This window comes from Stegodyphus dumicola, chromosome 4 (genome assembly GCF_044657685.1).
Source record: "Stegodyphus dumicola isolate Sdum_Otavi_A_Nest chromosome 4, ASM4465768v1".
NCBI classification, from domain to species: Eukaryota; Metazoa; Arthropoda; class Arachnida; order Araneae; family Eresidae; genus Stegodyphus; species Stegodyphus dumicola.
The window spans coordinates 62,031,488-62,055,643 of NC_140771.1; the positions used below are offsets into that span (position 1 = coordinate 62,031,488).

At 34.4% G+C, this 24,156-nt stretch overlaps 1 protein-coding gene across 3 annotated transcripts in view; it reads right to left on the bottom strand.

Annotated features, from left to right (window-relative positions):
- Window positions 1-24,156, bottom strand: part of LOC118187870 (uncharacterized) — a 58,027-nt gene that overhangs the window by 11,009 nt on the left and 22,862 nt on the right. For all 3 annotated transcript variants that reach the window (XM_035358156.2, XM_085815015.1, XM_085815016.1), the window contains exons 3-4: window positions 23,287-23,428; window positions 2,392-2,513 (exon numbers count right to left, since the gene is read on the bottom strand). In XM_035358156.2, coding sequence (XP_035214047.1) covers window positions 2,392-2,513; window positions 23,287-23,428 — 264 coding nt within the window. The remainder of the gene's footprint in view (window positions 1-2,391; window positions 2,514-23,286; window positions 23,429-24,156) is intronic.

Below are 24,156 nucleotides of genomic sequence, written 5' to 3' on the forward strand. Positions count from 1 at the left end.
TACTGGGGATGAAGAAAATGCAATGCTTTAGTACCTCTTAATTTCATACAATATAATCATAAAGAAAAATGTATATTGTATGAAATATTTTAAAAGTATTCATTCCCTTTCCCTTTTGTATTTATGAAAGAAATGTATTCTTAATGAAATACTTTGAAAGTATTCTCTTTTATATTTATAAAAGAATAAATTTAACATTAACATGAAACATAAAATTTGGTTTTTGAATAAACATAACTAAATTAAAAATTCTTTTCATTCATATACAGTGAAATACGTTTAACACGAAAATGCTCAAGACGAAATATCGGTTAACATGAAATAAAATAATGGTCCCAACAAACTGTGTATTTTCATGCATTTTGTTTCTCTTAACATGAAACGATATCCTTTCTGGAAATAAACAAAATATGGAAAACACCAGCCTCGCAGGCGAGTTTTCAATGGGGTGGGAAATGAAAGAGAGGTGGTTTCGCATGTTTTGTAGAAAGGAGGCTAACTTGGCTTTGAAATACTCTCAGAAAAGCCTGTGACACGAGCCAGTTTAGTTTATCTAAGCTACTTTCACCTTCCACCCCTACAAACGCAACACAAACATCTCATCTCTCAGCAGTTGGCTTTGGAATTCGGTGATGAGTACAGAGCAGTGTGAGTAAAAAATCAGTGAATTTGCTTCATATGTTGCACTCTGCATGTCTCCTTCTCTTCATATGTTACATTCTGCATGGAATTCAGTGACTCCAAGGACAAAAGAAAATTGTTTTTGTTATGCATGATTCTCAAAAAAATCATATTCTTTGGCGTCAGATGAAATGGAGAAGGAGGATATTGGAACTGAGCTAACACTTAATGAAATGTTTGAGAAAGTTTCTGTATTAATGTACTGTCCTACTGTATTATTGGAAGAATTCGCTGCAGTAGTTGATGTTAAAGTGTATATATATGGCCCCAAATATGGCAGACAAAAACATTTTGGAGTTTGTTCAAAGCTAAAAAAATATCATTAATGCAGATTCCGACGGCGAAAATGAAACGAATAATGCAGCTCCTGTTCCCATGTCATCCGAAATGAGGAACATCATAAAAAGTACGCACAGTTATTTAGACGCACATTCCAATAATGAAATAAATAACAAAATGAACAATTTAACAATTTGATGCTAAAAAAGACAATGCAAAGAAAAATATCAGATTATTTTCCAAAAACTCAATAAATATTTTGTTTTTCAAAAAACATGAAAATTTTATATGACATTTCATCAAGTTCTTGTGGATGTTGATTTCATTGATTTTTATTAAATACATGCATTTATACATATCTATGTAAATAAAATGTACTCTAATAAACTTAATTTTGTTGAATATATGTTTTGTTTTCAATATTCTTTAACATGAAAAAATATTTCAGTCCTTTCAGTTTCGTGTTAAACAATTTTCACTGTATTTTAAAAGCTGCTTGACATGGTGACATTTAGACTTTTCCAGATATTTTACTTGTACTTTTTCCCCTTTTTAATATGCAGATATTATTTACAAATTACTACAATTAAAAAGTAACTGTTTCTCCTATTAAAATAACTTCACTACTACAGATACCACATCTCAGAATTGATATTAAATAATTTAAATATTGATACAAATAAAGATGAATTTTCCAAGATGACACCTATAGACTTTGAGAAAAATAAGTCAAATGCATATAACAAAATCCATAAATAAAACAACTAATTAAATCAACAAAAATCTTCGAATCTTAATATTTGCAATCTAAACTGAATTCCAAGAAAAGTACTACATTTAATTAATCTGCATAACATTTAAAATTACAAGAATTTTGTTAATACTCCACAAAATGACTGTCGAGAAAGTCTTTATTCAGGCTCTAATTTTAAACACAATACAAGAATCAAATAATACAAAAAAGAGATATAAAATCGATTTTGGATGCAATAATTGCATACAATTAGTAAATCTTATACTGTTATGAAATATTCAAAAACAGCCTCAATATATTGGGAATATACTATAAATAGAGAAGAATAAAATAGTGTTGTTATTAGTGACCAAGCAATAAATCAATTTTATTTTAGACAAAAATTCAAATATATTGTACAAGAAAGAACAGTTTCACATATACAGCATAATGTGTTACAGGTTTTCACGCCATTTATTAGGAAGCAATTTGCTAATCACAGATGATTAAAATTCACGCACGAAGAACAAAAAAATTTAATTGAGATAAAAAAATATAAAAACAAAAGAGCAAACATACAATTACAAGGGAAAATAATCTTCTAAGCAAACTTAAAAGGAAAAAAAATAGTTTTTTACAAATAACTGAAGACAGAGTTTTAATGAAAGTAAATATTGCAATCAGATGATAAATTTTACCCCATAAAGCAAAGCTCCTAGTCTAGAACCAACATCAAGAACGACTTTATCTTTTAGATCTGGTAAGATGTATCGAAATATAAATTCTGACCTTTGGACTGATGCTGAGTGGGAAACAAATGCTAGAAATGAAAAACATTTCAATTCTGTTATGTACTTTTCTCTTCATACTATATTTACATTCAAAAATAATTAATTTAAATAATAAATAATTAATTTTCCATTGTGCATATTTCATTAAAAATATGTTTTAAACATAAGCAATACTTGCATAAAAAAGCATCATTCAGTAAACAATGTAGTAAAATCTTTCAGCCACTAGAATATCAATTGCATAATATAAAACTATCTAAAAAAAATATTGAAACCTACTAAATAGTTAAAACAACAAAAACTATATATACACGATTTACAGAAATTTTTCAATTTATACTCATTATACACATTAGATTTCCACTTCTACTTTTTTATTCAACACTTTCATTTAAAAAAAAATTTAATGAAGCAAATTACAACTAATGGAAAAATTCATATGGCTGGTATATAGATATTTGATTCTCAACAATAATTTCTTTAGCTTAATTACACAAACACACTTAATAATGAAAAAACTACACCAAGAAGGAGTGTAACAAACATGCAAATCATTCATTGAATGAATATACCTATACAAATAAATAAATTATATTAATATCTGGAGCCAGAGATGTTCTATGTTGATGAAATAAATGCATAAGAGGGATCAATAAAGGGCGAGAGGCATCAAGAATCCATTTCATAAGTGTAAATTTAGTAGGTGTTTCAGATTTCTTAAACTATATGCTTAGAAATCATTTAGTAAAGGACAAATATCAGATACACTTTTCGGAAAGGCAGAATTAGGTACTTCCTTATTATTATAGCCTTTGTTTTTAAACAGCAAGAAGAGACTCCAGGATTCTTGCAAAATTCATGCTTACTTCTCCCATACACTTTGTGGCTGCCATGTTTCCATGACTACTTTTAACCGCTTGCCTGATTATCCCGAGTTATCTCGGGTTCGTATATATTGCAGTTAATTATTATCCCGAGAAAACTCGGGCGAAGCAGAATTTGTTAGTACGATTTCTTTTATCACAGTTTTACTCGGTCTGGAGGAAATGAAAAAAAATATTCAGCTTTGATTGGCAGTTTGCCAAATTTTGTTGGTTGCACGGTTCTTTTGAAGGGACTGGTCGCGTGTTTCCCTATTGTATAATATACGTTGGCTTGTGGATTAGTAATGTCTAAAGAAGGATACATGCGTTGGAAAAAAATAAAATAATGGCGATGATGGAAGATAGCGAAAGCGATGATTTTTCAGATAGTGATTATGAAAAGGTGAGGGGGGGAAATCAAATCCAGCGGTACGCCAGTAAGAAAAGAGACCAGATACCAGTGTAGAACGTCAGGTATCACTCTGTGTTGTCCCTTGTTTCAAAAACTATCATACAAAGATTAATATTTAACTTTTTTCGTTTGCCCAAGATAACTCGGGATAGTAAACTAATATTAAAAATAAATGCTTTTACACATTCAAAAAATTAAAAATTCAACTTAAAATCTACATAATTTGATTTGTTTCGTTTTGTCGTATTTAATAATAATAATAAAAAAAAATGTGATGATTTTTTGCAATTTTTTTCAAAAAAATTTGTAAGGGAAGCGGTTAATATGGCATCAAAAGCATTTTCTTGTACCAAGGACTTCTGCTACATGAAATCCACATGGTAAAACACATGAAGATGCCAGACCATGTCTTGTTGATTCTTATTCCACCACATAGAGAAGTGCTATTTTGTGCATGAGCAGCTGTTGTTGGATCAATAAAAATTTATGGAATGCCGCTAACAGCTTTATCCAGTTTTTACTTTCTTGTACGAAGTAAAAAGGAAGTATCGTAATCGAGAAATGTTTCAGGCAGCATATTTCAACGAAAATATCTATTTTGACAGCTATCGAATGCAATTTAACGATGTTTTTGCTTGATATCTATACATAAGGACAGAACAAAAGACTCGTTTCCTCCAAAAAAATTACAAAACTGCTTTAAAATTAATTCTGAAGAGAATTTTTCATGGCGTCTGTACGACCGTATGTACGTATCTCGCATAACTCAACGAGGAGCCTCAGAATGTTGAAATTTTGTATATAGGACTGCTATAACATGTAGATGTGCACCTCGTATTTTGGTTGCATCCGCCGCACCAAACGTATAAAAATACTATATTTATATATATATCCACTGTGTTACTCGGCTCAGTGATCTCAGTTTCTTTACTGTTATATGTTTGTAAATTGTATATTTTTTGCTTTAAAAATGATTGAATTATGTTGTTCTTACCTTCCGGTTAAGGTTTTTATGCCTTTCGTAATTCTGGAAGCAATATTTGTACAATTATCAACAATTTAAAAGCTGTTTAAGTGCGGTTAAGTTTTAAATAACATGGCGAACATATTTGTTTACATTTGAAACAGCAGAATTGTAGATTTGTTGCCAATCTAGAGAGACTAAGCCTCGCAACAACAAAAATAACGCCTTCATTTATTATTGCCAATTAAATCATGCTTAATCCTTTCTGGAATTTTTTCGAGGAAATAAGTGTTTAAGATTTACTTCGTAATTTTTAATACAGATATTTTGAGTTTTTATGTATTTTTGCCTTGTCGCGAAGTGAGAACTGAATTAATTGAATGAGAAATACTCAATCGTCTGTGAAAAACTGTTTCTTTTTTGTTTTGTTTGTTTAATTTCTTTTATACATCATTCTAGCTTTATTATAGTATTTGAATACAACATGTGGCAACGATTAGATAGTTCTATTCTTTAAATGATATAAATTTTGTGCATTGTGAGTTACAATATGAACGAAATATAATACTGTTAAGTGAATCTAGCACCAGAGTGTCGCTAGGGTAAACAAATGTTAGAGAGAATTTTAAAGAATGCATTTATTCTATTGTGGTTTATGCGCTATCGGCAAAGTAGATTTAAAATTCAGTCCAATAAGTTTAAATGAAATGCAAGAAAAATGCATATAATTTAATACTCCGTACAAAGAAGTCATGTGGTGTACACATCAGATTTTTTTACTTTATATGCCCGTTAACAGTTTGAATAAATTGTCAATTTTTTTGTACATAGTTGACAATTTTTGTCATGAGTGCGATTACCTCTCTACTCAGAATGTGAGTGAGGAAGAATTCACTGGTGTCTCATCATAACCCACCAAATATACAGTATCCTGTTGCTTTGTCCCATCCAAGAACAGATTTTTGCTTATATCCACAATTTCGACCACATATTTTCTAATTTGGTTGCAGGATTAAATGTTGAGAGTATACATTTTTCATAAACTGTTCTAATCAATAGTTGTATTTTCATAAAGGTTGAGCTATTTCTTCCAACATTAAATTAATGGCAGTTCATCTGCTCAACATTAAATCAGTAGGCTATTACAAACAGTATTCTGAAACTACTGAACCAGTAGTCAGAACATTTGCTTTTCCTTCACTTGCAACTTTTTACATGGCATCTCTGAATTCTTTCATGGATATGTAGTTTTATTAAATGACCCTTTTTTGCATATTCAGACAGAAGTAAAATGTATCTTTCCTGGAATAGCATCCTCCACACTTCTCGATATATCAGACATTTTAAACACATTTAAAAAAGAGAATTATGCGTGATCATGAACTTGCACATGGCTTACTCGGAGCTCTTCTCACCATGAGGAAACTATAAATGATTCTGTTCAGGACTGTCAACTACTTGATGATGGTTGGTGATTTATGGTTAATCTTGGCATAGTTTACAAAACAGAGGCTGTAATAATAAGGGGGTACCAATTATTTCTATAAAATCCTCATGAATCTTGCTCATAAATATTATTAGGCTTCAGAGCTATGGGATGGTCACATCACTATGTGTGTACAATGGATGTCCAAACTATTGCAGCTGTTGGCATCAGAAGTTGCAAGAAAGTTCTTCCCTGAATTACAGATACACTGATGCAATCATCTGACAGATGTCAGCATGTTTTGACATGCAGATTGTTAATATGCTCAATAAGCCCTGCAAAGTACTGCAAATAGTACCTGATGAATGAATGTTGACAATCCCAATGATAAACTGACTATCATAGAATTTTTATGTTGATTGAAAGCCACTGAAAAAGTCTTCTAATTCTTCTCTTTTTGGTATCGAAGATGAAATGGGATCACAAATAGATCGTTATTGTTTTCAATGACATTTTCACTCTCTATTATTATTACATTTTTATGCTTACTTATTATTACAGTACCTCCTACAATTTACATTTAATTACCATGATAAATGGATCCATGCCTTGGATAATCTGGTGAAAGCAAGATCCTGGTTTCACTTACAACTACCTTGCTTCAGCTAGGTATGCATCATGTTGTAGGCTACTATTCTGCACAACAGCAAGCCACCTCTATATGCCTCACTGAAACACTGAACCGAAACACTCTCAGCTGTACAGCATTCTGCATCTCATTCTGTTACCACTTCTGCCTGCCCCATTTTCTAGCAAAATTTATAATACTCCTACAACCTCCAAACAGCGCTTACAAAATATTAAGCCCCATCATGACCAATATTATTTCCTGCATTTTCACAAAAATTAGCTCAATCTGGTACTCATTTATCTGCAGCAGCTATGTCTGCTTTTTTTATTTGAAATAATTAAAAAAATTATTGTAAGATAGTGGTTTTACATGATAAGTTTCCAATCTTTGTACTTATCTAGTATTCTGATTAAAATTTTCATATCTTTCATTACTGAATTTTGAGCCTCAAACTTATCAGAAACTTTACTTATTTACTTACAAGAAAAGCTTTAAACCAGGATACTTGTAAACCAATGACAAAAAACATTTTCAATGTCAAGGTGTGGAACAAAATAAAAGTTTCTCTTGAACTAGTTTCATTTTGACATTTCATGCTTATTCTTTAAAACTGTTAAAAATAAAATAAAATTAATCTATACTATAATAAAATAAAAAAATTCTACACTCTAGTACACATTTATGATTTTTATGTTTTTGTAAAATCTTTCTTTTAAAATGGAGCTTAAGCAAACAGTAGCACCCCATCTTACTACAGTTCATGTGGATTGCATGAAATTTTTATCATATAATCCAAATGAATTAAAGTAAGAATAAATCTTAGAAGTTGTTAAGTGTATAAATAAGATGACACCAAGAAATATGCAATTCTGAAGAGGAAAAAAGCTGACTCCCTTTTTTTTGGGGGGAAGGGTGTCAGCTGCATATACAATTTTTTTTTCTTTATAATTAAATACACATTTTCTTCATGAAATGCACTTAACATTCTATGTTCATTCTTTTTGTCCATGAAACCTTTTCTTCTCTTTAATACTTCTCCAAACACACTTCCTCTTTCCATTTCCCGCTCGAGAATCTAACAGTAGTCAGCTAGCACACTGACGTTCCATCTTTCTTGGTAGCATCTCTTGATATCATGGACATCCTAGCGAAATCTTTCACCCTGGTCTTCACTGAAGGCTGCCAAGTTTTCAGGAAAATAATTGATATGGGAGTGTACAAAACAAACTTTTAAGCTCATCTTGCATCCTTGGAGCTAACACAGCTAACATGTATCTACAATGGTTTTGTAGTTGGGGTCTTTAGTATTACCCAAAAGCTTGTGCACTATGTCTTGAAAGAGTCCCACATTTCTTTATCTTTTTCTCCCATTGTTTCTGAAAAGAGGAGATCAGATAAGAGTTTTGGTATGTCAGAACAAGTAAAAACTTCCTCTTTTAACTTGGCTTCCAGGCAGTTTTGAGAAACACAGATATCTGAAACATTCCCCAACTTTTGGCAGTGGTTTAACAAACTGCTCCATAATCCTCAATTTAATATGAAGAGGAGTAATAAGACCTTTTCAGGAGGAAGCAGGATGATTTTAATGATGTCATTTTCACCAGTATCAAGAAATTTGGAGTCAGTTTTTGTTTTGTGCAGATCTCTGACTTGACTGTCCCACAAACAAAGCAAGCAGGGATATTTCGTATAAGGACCAGCATGCTAGACCGACAGCACGGTTAGTACTTTGAAGTCTCCACAAACCATCCAGCCATATTCTTGATATTTTATTTTCTTAAGAATCATTGCTATATCATTATACAGTCAAAAGTTGTTAATCCGGACTCGTCGGGACTTCGGCGATTCCGGATTATAGATCATCAGTTTAAATCTGGTAAGATGGCATACAGAAATTATAAAATTAAAAATATGAAACCGTAATTTATGAAATAAAGAACAATTATGATCTAAAGGGTATCAAAATTTACAAAAAAAAAAAAAAAAAAAAAAAAAGCTTAATATTTATTTGTTTACTTTATTAAACATTTCTTTCAATGAAAGTTCTTTAAGTTGCTTCTTTTTCATGTGATAATACATTCTCTTTAATTCTATAAACAGACATAATTTCTTGTTCAGTAACAAAGTTCCGCTGTTCAAGTCCTATAATTGCTGTGTCCAGAATACCAACTAATTTGTCAATCGAAATTTTTTCATTTTCAATAACCTCTGTCACTTTCTTCGCTATCGGAAGCGAATTATAATGACGAGGAATTTGATTTAAATCATATCAAAGACGGAGTACATCGAAATGAAATACTACATTTAATAAGGAATTATAAGCCAAATAAAATAAAAACATCTGCCCTGAAGATAAGGATAGTGCTGACAGATCAACTTCCAATTCACAGCGTTAAAGATAAACAAAGTTTAGATAAACAAACGTTAAAGTTTAGATAAACAAAGGATATGCCTTTACTATTTTTTGCAGCAATTCCACTTTTTGTTTAATGGACTTCGAAACATACTTTCGCTTTGTAGATCCTTTACATATTAGTAAATATATATCACAAATTGTATTTAACATAATCGAAAGTTCAAGCTTACTTTTATAAAATTGCTCTAACAGTCTGCAAAAAATAATAAGCCAAATCCAATTCGAAGATTAAGGAACAACGCAATCTGCAACATTAACTGAATTAGATAATTTTAGCTTAGCTTTTACCGTCCGTTATACATTAAACGCGCATTCGTAAACGTATTTTGCGCACACGCGTATTCGTAGCCGTAAAGGTCTTACGTGCACACGTCAACGCGACGCATGCGCAGAAAGTTTGCAGCTTTGAAGTCCGGATTGTAGATCATTCCGGATTATGGGTGTCCGAATTAACGACTTTTGACTGTAGTTTTCTTCCATACGCCTGAGTGTGACGAAGTGATGAAAAATTATTCCCATTATGCAGCAAGATTGCTTTAAAGCTTAATTTAGATGAATCAATGAATAGGCGTCAGCCAGATGCATCAAATTCTATTTTAAAACACTTCATTAGCCCCTGTACATCACTACAAAAAATTAATTTTCCTCTTTGGAGAAAATTTTAGAGAATTCTCTGTCTCATTACATCCACCACAAAAATGATGATCTGGCTGATAAGACGGTTTTTATTTTTTAATTGTGACTCCAGCAATTCAGTAGCATCTTTTGAAAAGCCCAAATCTGTTCTCAACATGTTGACTGCCATGACACTTTTCGGATAACGGTCCGAGAAGACAAATCAATTTATTCCTATTGTTAAAAATACTAATTGTGATTCATAACAATCATTAAAAAGTTTACAGGATGTTGAATTTAAAAAAAAAAAGAAAAAAAGAAAAAGAAAAAAGGATCCTATGAATTATCTCGTAGCCGGTTTTTGTTAGACAAAGCTCTTCTCAGAAGCCCACTATGAGTTGAGTCGTACAGACATGCTTCGACTTGTCGCCTCGGTACAGCTAAAACATGCGCTGAGCGAGTAAGTAACTTGTAGGGCACAAAAGTGGCAAGTCAAGAAACTAAGAGATAACTCGTATTGGGTGTCCTGAAGAAGAGCGCTAATACAAGTTACCTCATGTTGGGCAGTCAACGCATTAAGCTCACTCTGGGAAAAAAGTTGGGATCCCTCATCAAAGAAAAATCTGAACTAGATTTATCCGAGGGAGGTAATATGTTTCTGTCCTCAGAATCAGTTAGGTATATACGAGTGATATTCAGAAAGTAAGGAACGTTTTGGAATTAAAAAGAAACTAAGTACAAGAAAAAAAATTATTATATGCATCAGAAAGAGCGACTAAAATTCTACTTTTCTACATAGTAACCAAACAAATTGAGGCACTTATCATAGCGGTGGACAAGTTTTGAAATTCCTTTGTCACAGAATTCTGCCGCCTGCCATCTCAGCCACTCAGTGATGCGCACCAGCAGCTCCTTGTCGTCGTCAAAGCGCTGTGTTGCTAGCCATTTCTTCATTCTTCTAGTGAAGATCACTAGGTGCAAGATGGGGACTATAAGGCGGATGAGGAAAAACTTCCCATTTGAATGAATTAAGGAGTTCTTGAGTGCGATTTGCCATGTGAGGTCGGGTATTGTCGTGCAAAAACAAAATTTTGGATGTCAACTTTCCTCGGTGCTTGTTTTGAACTGCTCTTCTAAGGTTTTGAACACCTCTACCTTCAAAAAGACTAACAAGGTTATGTTGAACCCTGCACATCTGCAAGATGAATCCCCGCCTCTCTCTTTATGTAGCGGGGAGGCGATTTGGCAACACCTGTGTCTTCCTCTGGCTGGATAAAATTCCAAAATAGCACCACATACAACTAAAAGAAAACAAAACATTCCTTTTTTTTTTCTTTCCCCCATTTTTAAATATAAAATTTAATGCTTTTGAAAAATTCTCTAGAATATCAGGGCATTCAAAATGTATGCCTTGACTATCTAGTACTCATCTTATATAAGCTATGCCACCCTTACATTACCCCCTCCATTTGACTCATTTTCTCTTTGTATTTAATCTTGAGTCATAATCTAATACACATTAAATGAAGGTAATAAACCACTTTGGAAAAGGATTTTTCTGAATAAAGAATAAGATACCAGATTTCAAATTAAATGAGAGTTTCACTCTAAAACACAAATTTTGCAAGAAAATCCGACACGATGGAATTTTTTCTGGTTTCAGTGAGTAAATATCTATAAGAAACAGTATAAAAATCCTGTGCCTTTTTTTTTTTTTTTTTTTTTCTTGCTTGCAGACCTATGATTTATCTGTTGAATTCATTAAGAAAAGGTAATCAATTATGGGATCCCTTTAGCATAAAGTAACTTCTGTAACAAGATGAAAATGTGCCTCTCTTGATGATGACAGGTAGCTAAAACAGCCTTCTAATATCTAGTAGAAGATAATGGGCCAAAAATCAGAGAAAAGAGACAAATTATTGTTTAAGTATAAAATATAATTTGTCAATTTACGTTTGTAGAATAAGGAACAAAATAATTCATTATAACAGTTGGTTGTTTATAAAATAGCCTGGAACAGAAAATAAATTGAATACTAATTTAAGGTAAAGAAAAAGAAACATCAGATTAATTAAAGGTACAACTTAATTATAACAAACTTCCTTACAAGTGGGTTTAACTGCATAAACTTAGATATTCATAAATACAAGATTTTGCAAAGAATATACAGTAAATATGTAAGGTATATCCTAATTTTATAACAGTTATTTTAAGTTTATGCACCGTTCCTATCTCTTCTAGCTTCAGCTTACAATTCCTTACCAGAATGAGTTTTTAGAATCATATTAAATGCAAACCAGAAGGAGTAATTATTTAAGTCAAAGTTCCGCTGACTTCGAGAGAGAGAATTCTGGGCTACAATTCTCTAAATATTACTACACTTACGTGCCTCTTCAACTAGCTAATATTATGGGCCAACTAGTTAGCTTCAGCTATATCTCTTTAGTTAGCCATTAGTTAGTTCTTATTTCTTAAATTTTTGAGTTTAAGCCTAAGTACAGGCTTTGCTGTATGCCCTGAGAAAGGGGCCATCTGTGAATCTTTATTTTGAGCAACAAAGGGTAATTAACCCTTCTTGAGTTTACGGTTCTTGGACTTAAACGATTATTCGCCTAGCTGTTCACTAGGTTCCTCAACACTTAGTTAATAGATAAAAGTGAGGAACATCACAAATATGCAACATTAATAAAGAACATTCCCACAGAACTTCCCATATTTAAATCTCCAAGTTACAATTTGGCAGCTATTTAAAGAAACCCGTGATGAAATTTCATTACTGTTAATAGCAACTGAGGGTATCAGATAAGAAAACAAAGACACAGAATTACCATTTTGTAAATATTTAAATCTTATTTACCAAAGAAAAATCAATTTCATAAGAGTACAATGATTTAAAACTTAATGGTCAGAAATTACAAGTGTTTCAACTTATTTTAGTTCATTTCTGAAAAACAGAATCACACAGAAATGAAAAGAAAGAGTGAGTGAGTGAGTGAGATTTTTGGCACAAAAACCAAAGATAATTATGATGTGCCAAACACAAGGTGAGATGATTTAATTTGATGAAATAAAATATTTATTAATAAATAAAAAAAAGACAAATGTACCAAATCCAGATGATGAAGTCATATAAAACCAGGTAAAAGCACACATTAAAATACAATACACTATCAGCAAAACAGATTACATTAAGTAATAAAAGGTCTCTTTTAAATAATAAAATAAATTACAATTGACCTCTCTTCTGATTAAACAGTCAAGAGGTAAGTCACAGGCTATTAAAATATTTATGACGAAGACTATTGCAACACGGACACTCAATTAAAATATGACAGACTAATAGACAAACATTACAATTTGAACAAACAGGCTCATTCTCAGCTTTTAAAAGGTAATTATGTGTCACTCTAGTGTGATCAATTCTGAGGCGAGTCAAAAGAACTTCCTCCTTACGATTTCTAGTAAAGTCCCAATGCTCAATTCTACGCTTTAAATTTCTAAACTTATTTTAAAGCTGAACATCCCACAGTTGCTGCCATTTTTTTCGAATCTTCTCTTTGACAACACAACAGATGTCTCCAAAAGGGATAAGGCGACCTGACAGTTCCAACAGCACATTTTGTTGTGATATTCGCCAGCTCATTCCCTTTTATTCCCACATGCCCGGGAACCCAGCAGCACAACATTTTATATCCACGACTCGTTAAGTTTATATGAATCTTGAGAACATCCACTATTACTGGATTTTGAGTGTTGGAAAAAGCTTCTAATGATTTAAGTGCACTATAGGAGTCTGTATAAACTATAAACTTTTTGTGGCAGAGCCTTGAGATGTACAAAAGACTATAATATATTGAAGTTAGTTCAGATGTTAAAAGCATGGTGCAAGCGTCTGCCCTCAATGTGATCTTCAATTACAAATGCCATCCCAACATGATCTTTTGACTTGGATCCATCTGTATATACTGGAAGATAACTGCTATATTTGTGCCTGTGCTCAGCAAAGAGTTGTCTGTAAACAATGTCGTTAGTGTTTGCCTTCACGTGATGGTTGAAAACATAAAGAAGCTGGATCAGTTCCTTTTCCCAAGGTAGGATTTCTAAATTCTGTACTGCTTGGGGACACATATCAGAGAGGGAGAGTTCCTCAATGATCCATCTGTATATACTAGAAGATAACTGCTATATTTATGCCTGTGCTCAGCAAAGAGTTGTCTGTAAACAATGTCGTTAGTGCTTGCCTTCACATGATGGCTGAAAACATTAAAAAGCTGGATCCGTTCATTTTCCCAAGGTGGGACTTCTAAATTCTGCACTGCTTGGGGACACATATCAGAGAGGGAGAGTTCCTCAATGATAGGGCGAATTCTTAAAGGAAAGATAGGCACACAGGATGGACGATGGACGTGTTTCAAATAAAGAGTTACACACATTATCAAGTAAGCACAACTTATTAGGATGTTCAGGTTGCAATAGAATATTAAAATATAGCAAAAGGGACAACTGCTCATGCCTCAGATAAAGTGATGGTTCGTTAGAGTCAACATACAGGCTCTGGACAGGAGATGTCCTGAAAGGTGCAGGACAAATGCACAGAGCTTGATGGTGAACAGGACCTAGTTTTTTCAATACTGATGATTGAGCGGATCCGTAAACAACTGAGCCATAGTCCACTCTAGAGCGGAAAAGCTTTCTGTAAATGCGAAGTATAACGCTCTGCAGCCCAGGACGTATTTGCCAAGACTTTTAAAATATTTAGTGTTTTTAAACACTTTTTTATTCAGGTTTAAAATATGAGAAAGAAAAGTCAATTTTCAGTCGAACGTCACTCCTAAAAATTTTACTTCATGTGCAACTGGAATAATTGTACCATTCATATATAACTCAGGCTCAGGATGGAGACCTCGCTTCCTACAAAAGTGCACACACAAAGTTTTTTGCTAGGAAAATGTAAATTCCTGTTTGTCTGACCATTCTTGGATTTTATTCAGAGCTATCTGTAATTGCCTCTCTACGTATCTCATGTCTGCCTCTCGACGGTTAATCTGGAGATCATCAACATGTAGAGATCCCAAGATGGTGAGAGGAAGTTCTTTTACTACAGAGTTTATTTTTAAACTGAACAGGGTTACACTAAGGACACAGCCTTGAGGCACACCCTCTTCCTGTTCAAAAACATCCGACAAAACAGAGCCAATCTTTACTTGGAAAGTTCTAGGGTTCAAGAAATTCTGAATGAAAATTGGTAGGTTGCTGCACAAGCCACTGTCGTGAAGATTCCGAAGTATACTGTATCTCCATGCCTTATCATAAGCTTTCTCAATGTCAAAGAATACTGAGACAAGGTGACTTCTTCTTACAAACGATTTTCAAATGGAAATCTCTAAAAGGAGCATGTTATCTACGGTTGTTCTCCCCTTTCAAAAACCACTTTGATAAGGCGATATTCTTTTCCAAGTAGACGACTATAGTTGGAGGGATTCCTTGGATCTTTCCCTGGGTTAGCAATAAGAATTACAACAGCTCTCCTCCATGCACTGGGAAAAGTATGCTCCTTCCACAATCTATTGTAAAGTGTGAGAAGGGCAGTCAGTGACTTATAAAACAAATGGTTTAGCATTTCATAATACACGCCATCTAGACCCGGACAAGACCTATTAGTTTGAAACAAAGTTTTCTTTAACTCTAGCAAAGTAAAGTCTCTACTATAAGGTTCAGATTTGGAAGAGTTGAATGCGATGGGATTTCTCTCGGAGTGCTACTTAATAGAAAGAAATGCGGGTGACTAGTTTCTGCTGGAAGAAACAGCAGCAGAAGTCTCACCAATTGTATTCACAATTTCTTCCATGGAGCTAATCACTCGGCCATCTTTTTCCAAAAAGGAAAGCGAGTGGTCTTTATATATTCCTCATGCTTTTTAACTCTTTCCCAAACCCGCTTACTTGGAGTAGAGGATGTTATTGATGACACATATGAAATCCAGGAATCCCTCTGGCTTTGCCTTCTTACTTTTCGTGCACTTGCTTTGGCTCTTTTAAATGCTATAAGGTTTGCAAAAGAGGGTATCTGTGAAAAATCCCCCATGCTTTTTCGCTGCTTCATGGCAGTCACGATTCCACCATAGTTTCGAATACTTAAGCATTTTTTCTGATGTCCTAGGGATGGAGAGTATAGCTGCTTGAAAAATAGTATTAGTAACTACATCATCAATATGCACATCTTCTACCATGTTCTCTCTGAGCTCTGCAGTGGAAGAGTTTCCAGTCTGCCCTATCAAGACGGGATCTCGACATGGGGTTTGCTCCTCTTCGTGCAAGAGACACAAAAATGGGATAATGATTGCTGTTGTAAAGATCAGTTGTGACACTAAAAGTGCAAAATGGCAACAGAGATGGTGAACAGATGGCAAGGTCAAGAGCGTGGAATGTCCTTAAAAGCTCATGGAAGTAAGTATCCTGCCCATTATTCAGGAGACAAAGGCTATGATCTTCAATCATCTGCTCAATTTGTCTTCCTCGGCAATTTGTATCTTTACTACCCCAGAGCGGACTATGGCCGTTAAAATCTCCTATTATGATAAAGAGGTGAGGCAGCTGCTCTATGAAACCATTTAAATCTTGCTGATCAATTTGCTCATTTGGAGGCAAATACAGAGAAACGACTGAAACAACAATATGAAAATTTCCTTGTGTAGCGACAACTTGTAGGGATGTCATCAAAGGAAATGTATTTGATGGATAGTCCAGTGAGGTGACGAGGCCTACATCCCAGCTGGAACGCTCACCTGCAAGGTTATCCTTCCTGACGAAAGTAAACCTCCGAAGTTTTGCATGTTGTTCTGGTTTCAGATTTGTTTCCTGTATTGCTAAGCACACAGAATGATACGTATTTATTATAGCTTTGATGTCAAGCAAATTTTGTTGGAAACTGTGACAGTTCCACGAGACGACGGTGGCCATTATGTTGGTTTTTATTCTTTCTGTGCTGTTGTTCAGTTTTTCCAAGGAAGTAGATGCTTGGGAACTTCTAGACCCTCTTCTACTTCCATACTATCTGAATCTGCAGACTACCTGACTTCCATACTATCTGAATCGTCAATTGAGCTATTGCTCAGATTTCGATTTTTGTTAGCTGTTTTTTTGTAGGCTTGTTTTTGGATTTTTCTGAATTACTATTTCTTTCTTCTGGATTGTGTGAAGTGGGTCTTTCTTGTTTTTGTTATTAATTGGAGACTATTGGCTTTTTGTTATTGAAAAGGAAGATGTTTGGATGGCAACTGATCTCGTGGGCTTCACAGCATTGGTAAAAGATAAATTTGGGTGTAACTGTGAGCTTTCTACTATTTTCCTGGCTTCAGCATAAGATAAATTTCTAGTTATTTTTGTTGCCTGAACTTCCTTTTCAGGTTTTCATTTAGGACAAGAGCGAGAAAATGCTGGGTGTTCACCCTTGCAGTTCACACATAATGGTGCAGCGGTGCAATTATCACTATTGTGGCCAACCAATGAGCATCTAGAGCACGTAAGGTTCCCACGACAGGACATCTTAGAGTGGCCAAACCACTGGCATTGGAAGCATCGCATTGGGTTGGGAATATATTGTCTTACAGGACAGTTAAGGTACCCAGCCTTTATATTCTTCGGCAGATCAGGCGATTTGAAGGTCAGGATTACGTGTTTTATGTCAATCAACTGGCCTTCCTTTCGTATCTTGATGCGCCTAGCACCACAGACATTTTGGTCAGCTAACTCAGAGACGAACTTTTCTTCTGAAACACACAGAAGGTCGATCTCCGAGATCACACCTCTACAGGAATTAAGTGTTTTGTGTGCTGACACAGTTATAGATACTTGTCCAAGTTTGGTTTGACGTAAAAGTGAAGCAGACTGGGTGGCCGAAACAGTATCAATAAGCAGGTCTCCAGAACGGAGACGCTTTATGTTCTTTGGCTCACTTATGCATGAATGAATGTATTTGCTTACCAGGAAAGGAAACATCTTTTTCAATTCATCAGAGGCATTGGAAACGACAGCAAAGCGCTGACTATCAGTAGTTTCTTGGGCATTTGCATCGGTATGGATCTTCTTGCTAATGGATTTGTCAATAATTTTGATATATTTGGCATTCGCATCAGTACGGATCTTCTTGCTAATGGATTTGTCAACAATTTCGATATCTTGGTTAGTTTCATTTGACTCAGGTTTTTTTAGAATAAAAAGAGAAGCCATGACTGAAAGAGAAAAATTCGTGTCCGACAGCCCCGTCCACTAAGGAAACACAGATTCCTTAGTGCTAGCCAGACCTATATGCAAACTGAAGCCCCACAGTTGGCTTTCCTGAAAGCAGGTACTCCCGAGAGTTTACTCCCAAGCCATTGACACAAGGACTAGTGACCAGCCGATTGACACCTGTGGGGACAACCAAGGTGCCTCCAGTTTAGCTGAAGCAGAGGCCAAAGCAGTGTACTGGGGACATTACCTCGCCCCTCAACTACCAGGATCCTCCTTTCCAGCGACATGGGTCTCCACGCACGACAAACATGTGGGCAGTTTTCTCGAAAACTAGATACAAGGGCTGTTCCAGTTTCTCGAGACGAGCCCCAACCTCTGAAGTGGGAAACCACAAGGGAGAATGCAAAGAGAAAAAGTATCAGCCCAGAGCAGAGGAAATGGAAGAGAGGATAGATTACTGGGGCCCCAGGATCGTGACACATGTCTCACCAAGAAGATGATCCCCTGAAGGGTTAGGGTACCTCGGGATTGCCATTCACAAAAGTGAGCCCCTGAGGGGTGAAAAGAAAGAATCTGATATACAAACTGTAACAGTTTTTATCTTAATTATACAAAATAACCACGCATTCTGATTCAAAATAGGCACCTGCACCAGATAATAATAAATCTTTAAATATCATATACATATATATCAAATGTTGAATGATCTAAAATTCACTTAGTTTGAAAACAAGTTTTTCTAATACTTGTGCAATAGCTGCAAAGTAAGATAATAATAATTTATTTACTAAATATTGATTATATTATCTCCTAATACTCAATAAAACTAATCATTTGCAAAAAAAAAAAAAAAAAAAAAAAAAAAAAGACTATCTCGATCTTCAAATCATTAACTACAAAAGTATTTTACTGTTTGACAAAACAAGAAACTTCAATTTCAATACTAATAAATTAATAAATTGGACTTACAACATCTCCAAAAAAGTTATTAGTAATACAATATTAAATCAAATACAACGTATTAAAAATATTTGCACAGATGCGATAGATCTATAACGCAAAATTTTGCTCCTTATTAAAATTCTCAAAAATAATCTAATACCTAATCGATTTATTAACCACTGTCTTAAAAGGGCAGGCATTAAATACTCCCTCTAAATCATTTAACTGATAGGGATATGATAATTTGTTCCTAAACCTGAGAAGGCAGTATAAGTTGGATGACTATCAGTTGGAGGATTTGTACATAGTGTAATTACACAATTGTTTATAATGTAAAAAGCTAATTGTTTTCAGACTTTTCTTATGCTGTTACTAAAAAAATGAGTCTATTACATAATCTTTAGTCTGTTAAATAGCTCATTGAGAGTGAAAATTAGGTTTTTCTTTTTCTAATTTTCTTCCCCGTTCCGACATAACAATTTCAAATAATTCAAAGTATCCCCGCTGCCAATAACGGAATTTCGGACACATACCCCTTCTGAGTAAGACACAAAAGAGAACACTTTACCAACATCCCACTAGAAAGAACGTAAGTTAATTAATGCATTTTTCTGGTTTTTTATATCTTCATGTACATTTCACATTCTTATATATATTTCAATTTTTATTTGATTTGTTTTTGCAAAGAGAGCATTGTTATGTTCCTTAATTTTCTCATGTTTATTTCAATTACTTCGAGTTCTATTTCATAATTCCAATTAAGATTACTACTGCTTATTTTTATACAAATAGTCTTGAATTAACGAAGGTGTTGGGGGACTTTTACTCAAGTATTTTGTAAATTTTCCTAAATTGCTTTTCACTCAAAATTTATAAAGAATCTTATGTTAGCGAAAATGCTTAATTCAGAATGAGTTCTTTGGTACTCTACTTTGGTTATAAATCCCATCACTTCACAGAACTACAATTTTGGCCTAACTTAAATTGCCAGTTTGCCATCACCATTCTTACTTGAGTAAAAGACGAAACACCTTCGCATTTATTAATTATTGTTCATTGAACGGGAGTTGGTTTGCTCCCCTTGAAAAGTCAACTAATTTTCGATCAATAGTGATAATTACTTGTTTTTAATTTTTAATTTCTTTTTCAAAGTTTGAAATTTTGTTATTTAAAATTAAAGTCTCTGTAAAGCGGTTAACTTAAATTGCCAGTTTGCCATCACCATTCTTACTTGAGTAAAAGACGAAACACCTTCGCATTTATTAATTATTGTTCATTGAAAGGGAGTTGGTTTGCTTCGATCAATAGTGATAATTACTTGTTTTTAATTTTTAATTTCTTTTTCAAAGTTTGAAATTTTGTTATTTAAAATTAAAGTCTCTGTAAAGCGGTTTTTTTTTTTTTTTTTTTTTTTTCATAATTTGCATTCAAGTTACTTTAAAACACAATTTTTGGAATTAAACTTCCTACATATGGGTTCCCTCGTTTTGAAACTTCTACTACATTTATATTAAGAGATAATATAATCAATATTTCTTTAGTAAATAAATTATTATACACATATATATATACACACACACATACATATATCTTTATACACTGACTACCAATAAGTATTTGGACACCTATGCAAATGACGATATCTGTGATCCTAAGGTACGTAACCGACTCTGCCGGTATATATCGTGTAGGAAACAGCATCGGCTTTAGTCGCATGCAAGATGCCTCGCAGTTCGGAGCTCTCTGATTTCGAGAAAGGTATAATTAGCGGGTATCACAAATGTGGCTGATCCTTAAGAGAGCAGTGATTGTCGGAATGTGCCCCGAGTCGTCAGACCAATGAAACTGGGAGATAGAGACCAACGAGTGCTGTCCAGAGAAATTCGGAAGAACTGCACCCAACCGATGGCCCTCATCCGCGAAGAGTTTCAACAGGCATCCGGGATTTTTTCAATGAATACCATCCGTAAGGAAGCACATCTGCTTGGTTTTCATGGTCGTGCTGCTGCCCATAAGCCTTTGATCACAAAGTCCAACCGCGCTGCTAGGTTAATGTGGTGCAAAGCACATCGAAATTGGACCATAGATCAGTGGAAACGGGTTCTTTGGAGTGACGAATCAAGGTTCACCCTTTACCGTTCGGATGGCAGGGTCTGGGTCTGGCGTCTACCTGGAGAACGTCTCCTGCCAGAATGCATTGTGCCAACAGTCTAGTTCGGTGGAGGTCGAATTATGGTCTGGGGGTGTTTCTCCTGGTATGGGCTGGGATCCTTGGTCCCCATTCATGGTAAGCTCAACTCCGATGCCTACTGCACTATTTTGGATGACAATGTGCTTACTACATTGTGGCAGTTTTACGGGTTGGACATCTGTTACTTTCAGGACTACAATGCCAGTTGTCATGTTTCGACGTTAACCAAGGCTTGGTATGGTGCCGATGGAGTTCATCGAATGGACTGGCCTGCCCAGAGTCCAGACCTGAACCTTATCGAGAACCTCTGGGACGAGTTGCATCGCCGAATTCAAGGGTGCACTACCCGTGCAAAATCGGTGAAAGAACTTCTATGTCTTCTTCAAGCAGAGTGGAAGAAAATACCACTAGCTGTCATACAAAGACTTGTGGAAAGTATGCCCCGGAGGGTCCACGCGGTAATTAACTCTCGTTGAGGCTCTACCAACTATTGATTTTGAATAAAGTTAGTTTTTCTTTTCTATCACAGGTGTCCAAATAGTTATTGGTAGTCAGTGTATATATATAAGCGGCTTAAGTGTTTGTCGCCGATAGTTTATTGTTGCCACTCGGAAAAATGAGCATGGAAATTAACGTTTCTGCAGTTTTTAATTAATATCTCGGCCGATTAAAGCCGCACGAAGATGAGAACGGTATAGATGGATTTGGAAAATTTTTTGGAATCTAAGGATATGAGTCTCGAATTTCAACTTGGTGCCATTCCTTAGATATTCAAGAAAAAAGAATTTGCCATGTAGCCAAATCCCTCTAATAAGGAAAACCCAAGAAAGAAAGTGGAAAATTAGTTTTTAATTAATATCTCGGCAGATTAAAGCTGTACGAAGATGAGAATGGTATCGATGGATTTGGAGAATTTTTGGAATCCAAGGATACACGTCTCGAATTTCAACTCGCCGCTGTTCCTTAAATATTCGAGAAAAAAGAATTTGCCACGTAGCCAAATCCCTCTAATAGAGAAAACCCAAGAAAGAAAGTGGAAAATGTAGGGAAAGCATAGAGGAAAATTAGTTTTTAATTAATATCTCGGCTAAATGAAGTCCCACGAAGACACGAATGGTAAAAATGGTGTGCCACAGGCCTGTGGAATTCAACAGTGTGCTTCGCTAAGCCCGGGTTTCAGCCATTTTGGAGGAGATGATGTTACTTCACCTCCATATATATATATATGCGGCTTAAGTGTCTGTTTGTCGTCGATAGTTTATTGGTTGCTTGTGTAACTGTACTAGCCAATGGGGTGAAGTTGTCACGGCACAGGGTTGCCGTTTCAATTGAGACGTAGGCAGTTTCCTGTAAAACTTGCCTTTGCTATGACCATCAATATGTCTCAGGGCCAAACACTTAAGCGTGTTGGCATTTTTTTACCTGAGCCTGCATTTGGACACGGTCAACTTTATGTTGCCTGTTCAAGAGTTCGTGAAAGAACAGATGTAACATTAAAAATAATTGATGGTCCTCTGTAAGGCGAGCTTAAAAATGATGTAAAGATCTACACAAATGCTGTGTACAAAGAGATCTTTGACATGTGAATTAATATTTTATTATTTAAATCACCTTTATTTATTGAGCTAGCGGTGGCTCTTAAGAAATGTACCGCCAGTGATTTCCTTCAATGTACTCTACTTTAAGCAATTAGGCAAGTAGAAGGGGGAAACCCCATGGGGCAGTAAGCAAGGGGCGTCCTCGTTACCTGCCCTGGGTAATTCAGTTTGAATTAGCAGACACCTTTGCACAAATCATCTTAATTACAATTTATAATATCTAGAACAGCGTTCATTTTGTATGACCGCCGGGCTTTCTAGTATATATATATAAGTATACATTATTATAAAGACTATAAAAATTAGTACTTTTCAGTGTAATTTGTAACAGCAATTTAAAAACATTTTTAAAAGAATTTTATCCTAACAGAAGAATTTTTTTATCATAATTATATATATATGCTCAGAGAATGACATACGCGCTGAGAAATTGGAAAGAAAATAATGCTGAAATGTCAGAAACAAAGGGTTATGAATATATTAAACATAAAACAGAATGTTTCAGCAACTAACTTATAGGAGTGACATTTAGGGAGCCACAATTCCTGCAATAATTTCTGCTTAATTTTCCTTCTTCTACCAAATCATCAATTTGATCATCTTCAAATAAAAAGCTGTCTACATGAATTACTGGTTTGTTAATATCCTCTGGTTTCTAAAATAAATAAAATTTTAAAAGTACATTAGCAATTCCATGGAAAAAAAGTAACTAAATTAAAAGATGAACTACAGTCAAAAGTCGTTAATCCGGACTCGTCGGGACTTCAGCGATTCCGGATTATCGATTTTTCCGGATTATAGATCATCAGTTTAAATCTCGTAAGATGGCATGCAGAAATTCTAAAATGAAAAATATGAAACCGTAATTTATGAAATAAAGAACAATTATGATCTAAAGGGTATCAAAATTTACAAAAAAAAAAGCTTAATATTTATTTATTTACTTTATTAAACATTTCTTTCAATGCAAGTTGTTTAAGTTGCTTCTTTTTATGTGATAATACTTTCTCTTTAATTCTATAAACAGACATAATTTCTTGTTCAGTTACAAAGTTTCGCTGTTCAAGTTCCGTTAATTGCTGTGCCGAGAATACCGACTAACTTGTCAATCGAAATTTTTTCGTTTTCACTAACCTCTCTGTCACTTTCTTCATGTCTTTATCCATTTTTTGCAGCAATTCCACTTTTTGTTTGTTGAACATCGAAACATTCTTTCGTTTTGTAGATCCTTTGGAAGTTCCAGCATCGGAAATTCTATTTGACATAATTGAAAGTTCAAGTTTACTTTTATAAAATTGCTCTTACAGTCTGCAAAAAATAATAAGCAGGATCCAATTCGAAGATTAAGGAATAACGCAATCATTAACATTAACTGAAATAGAT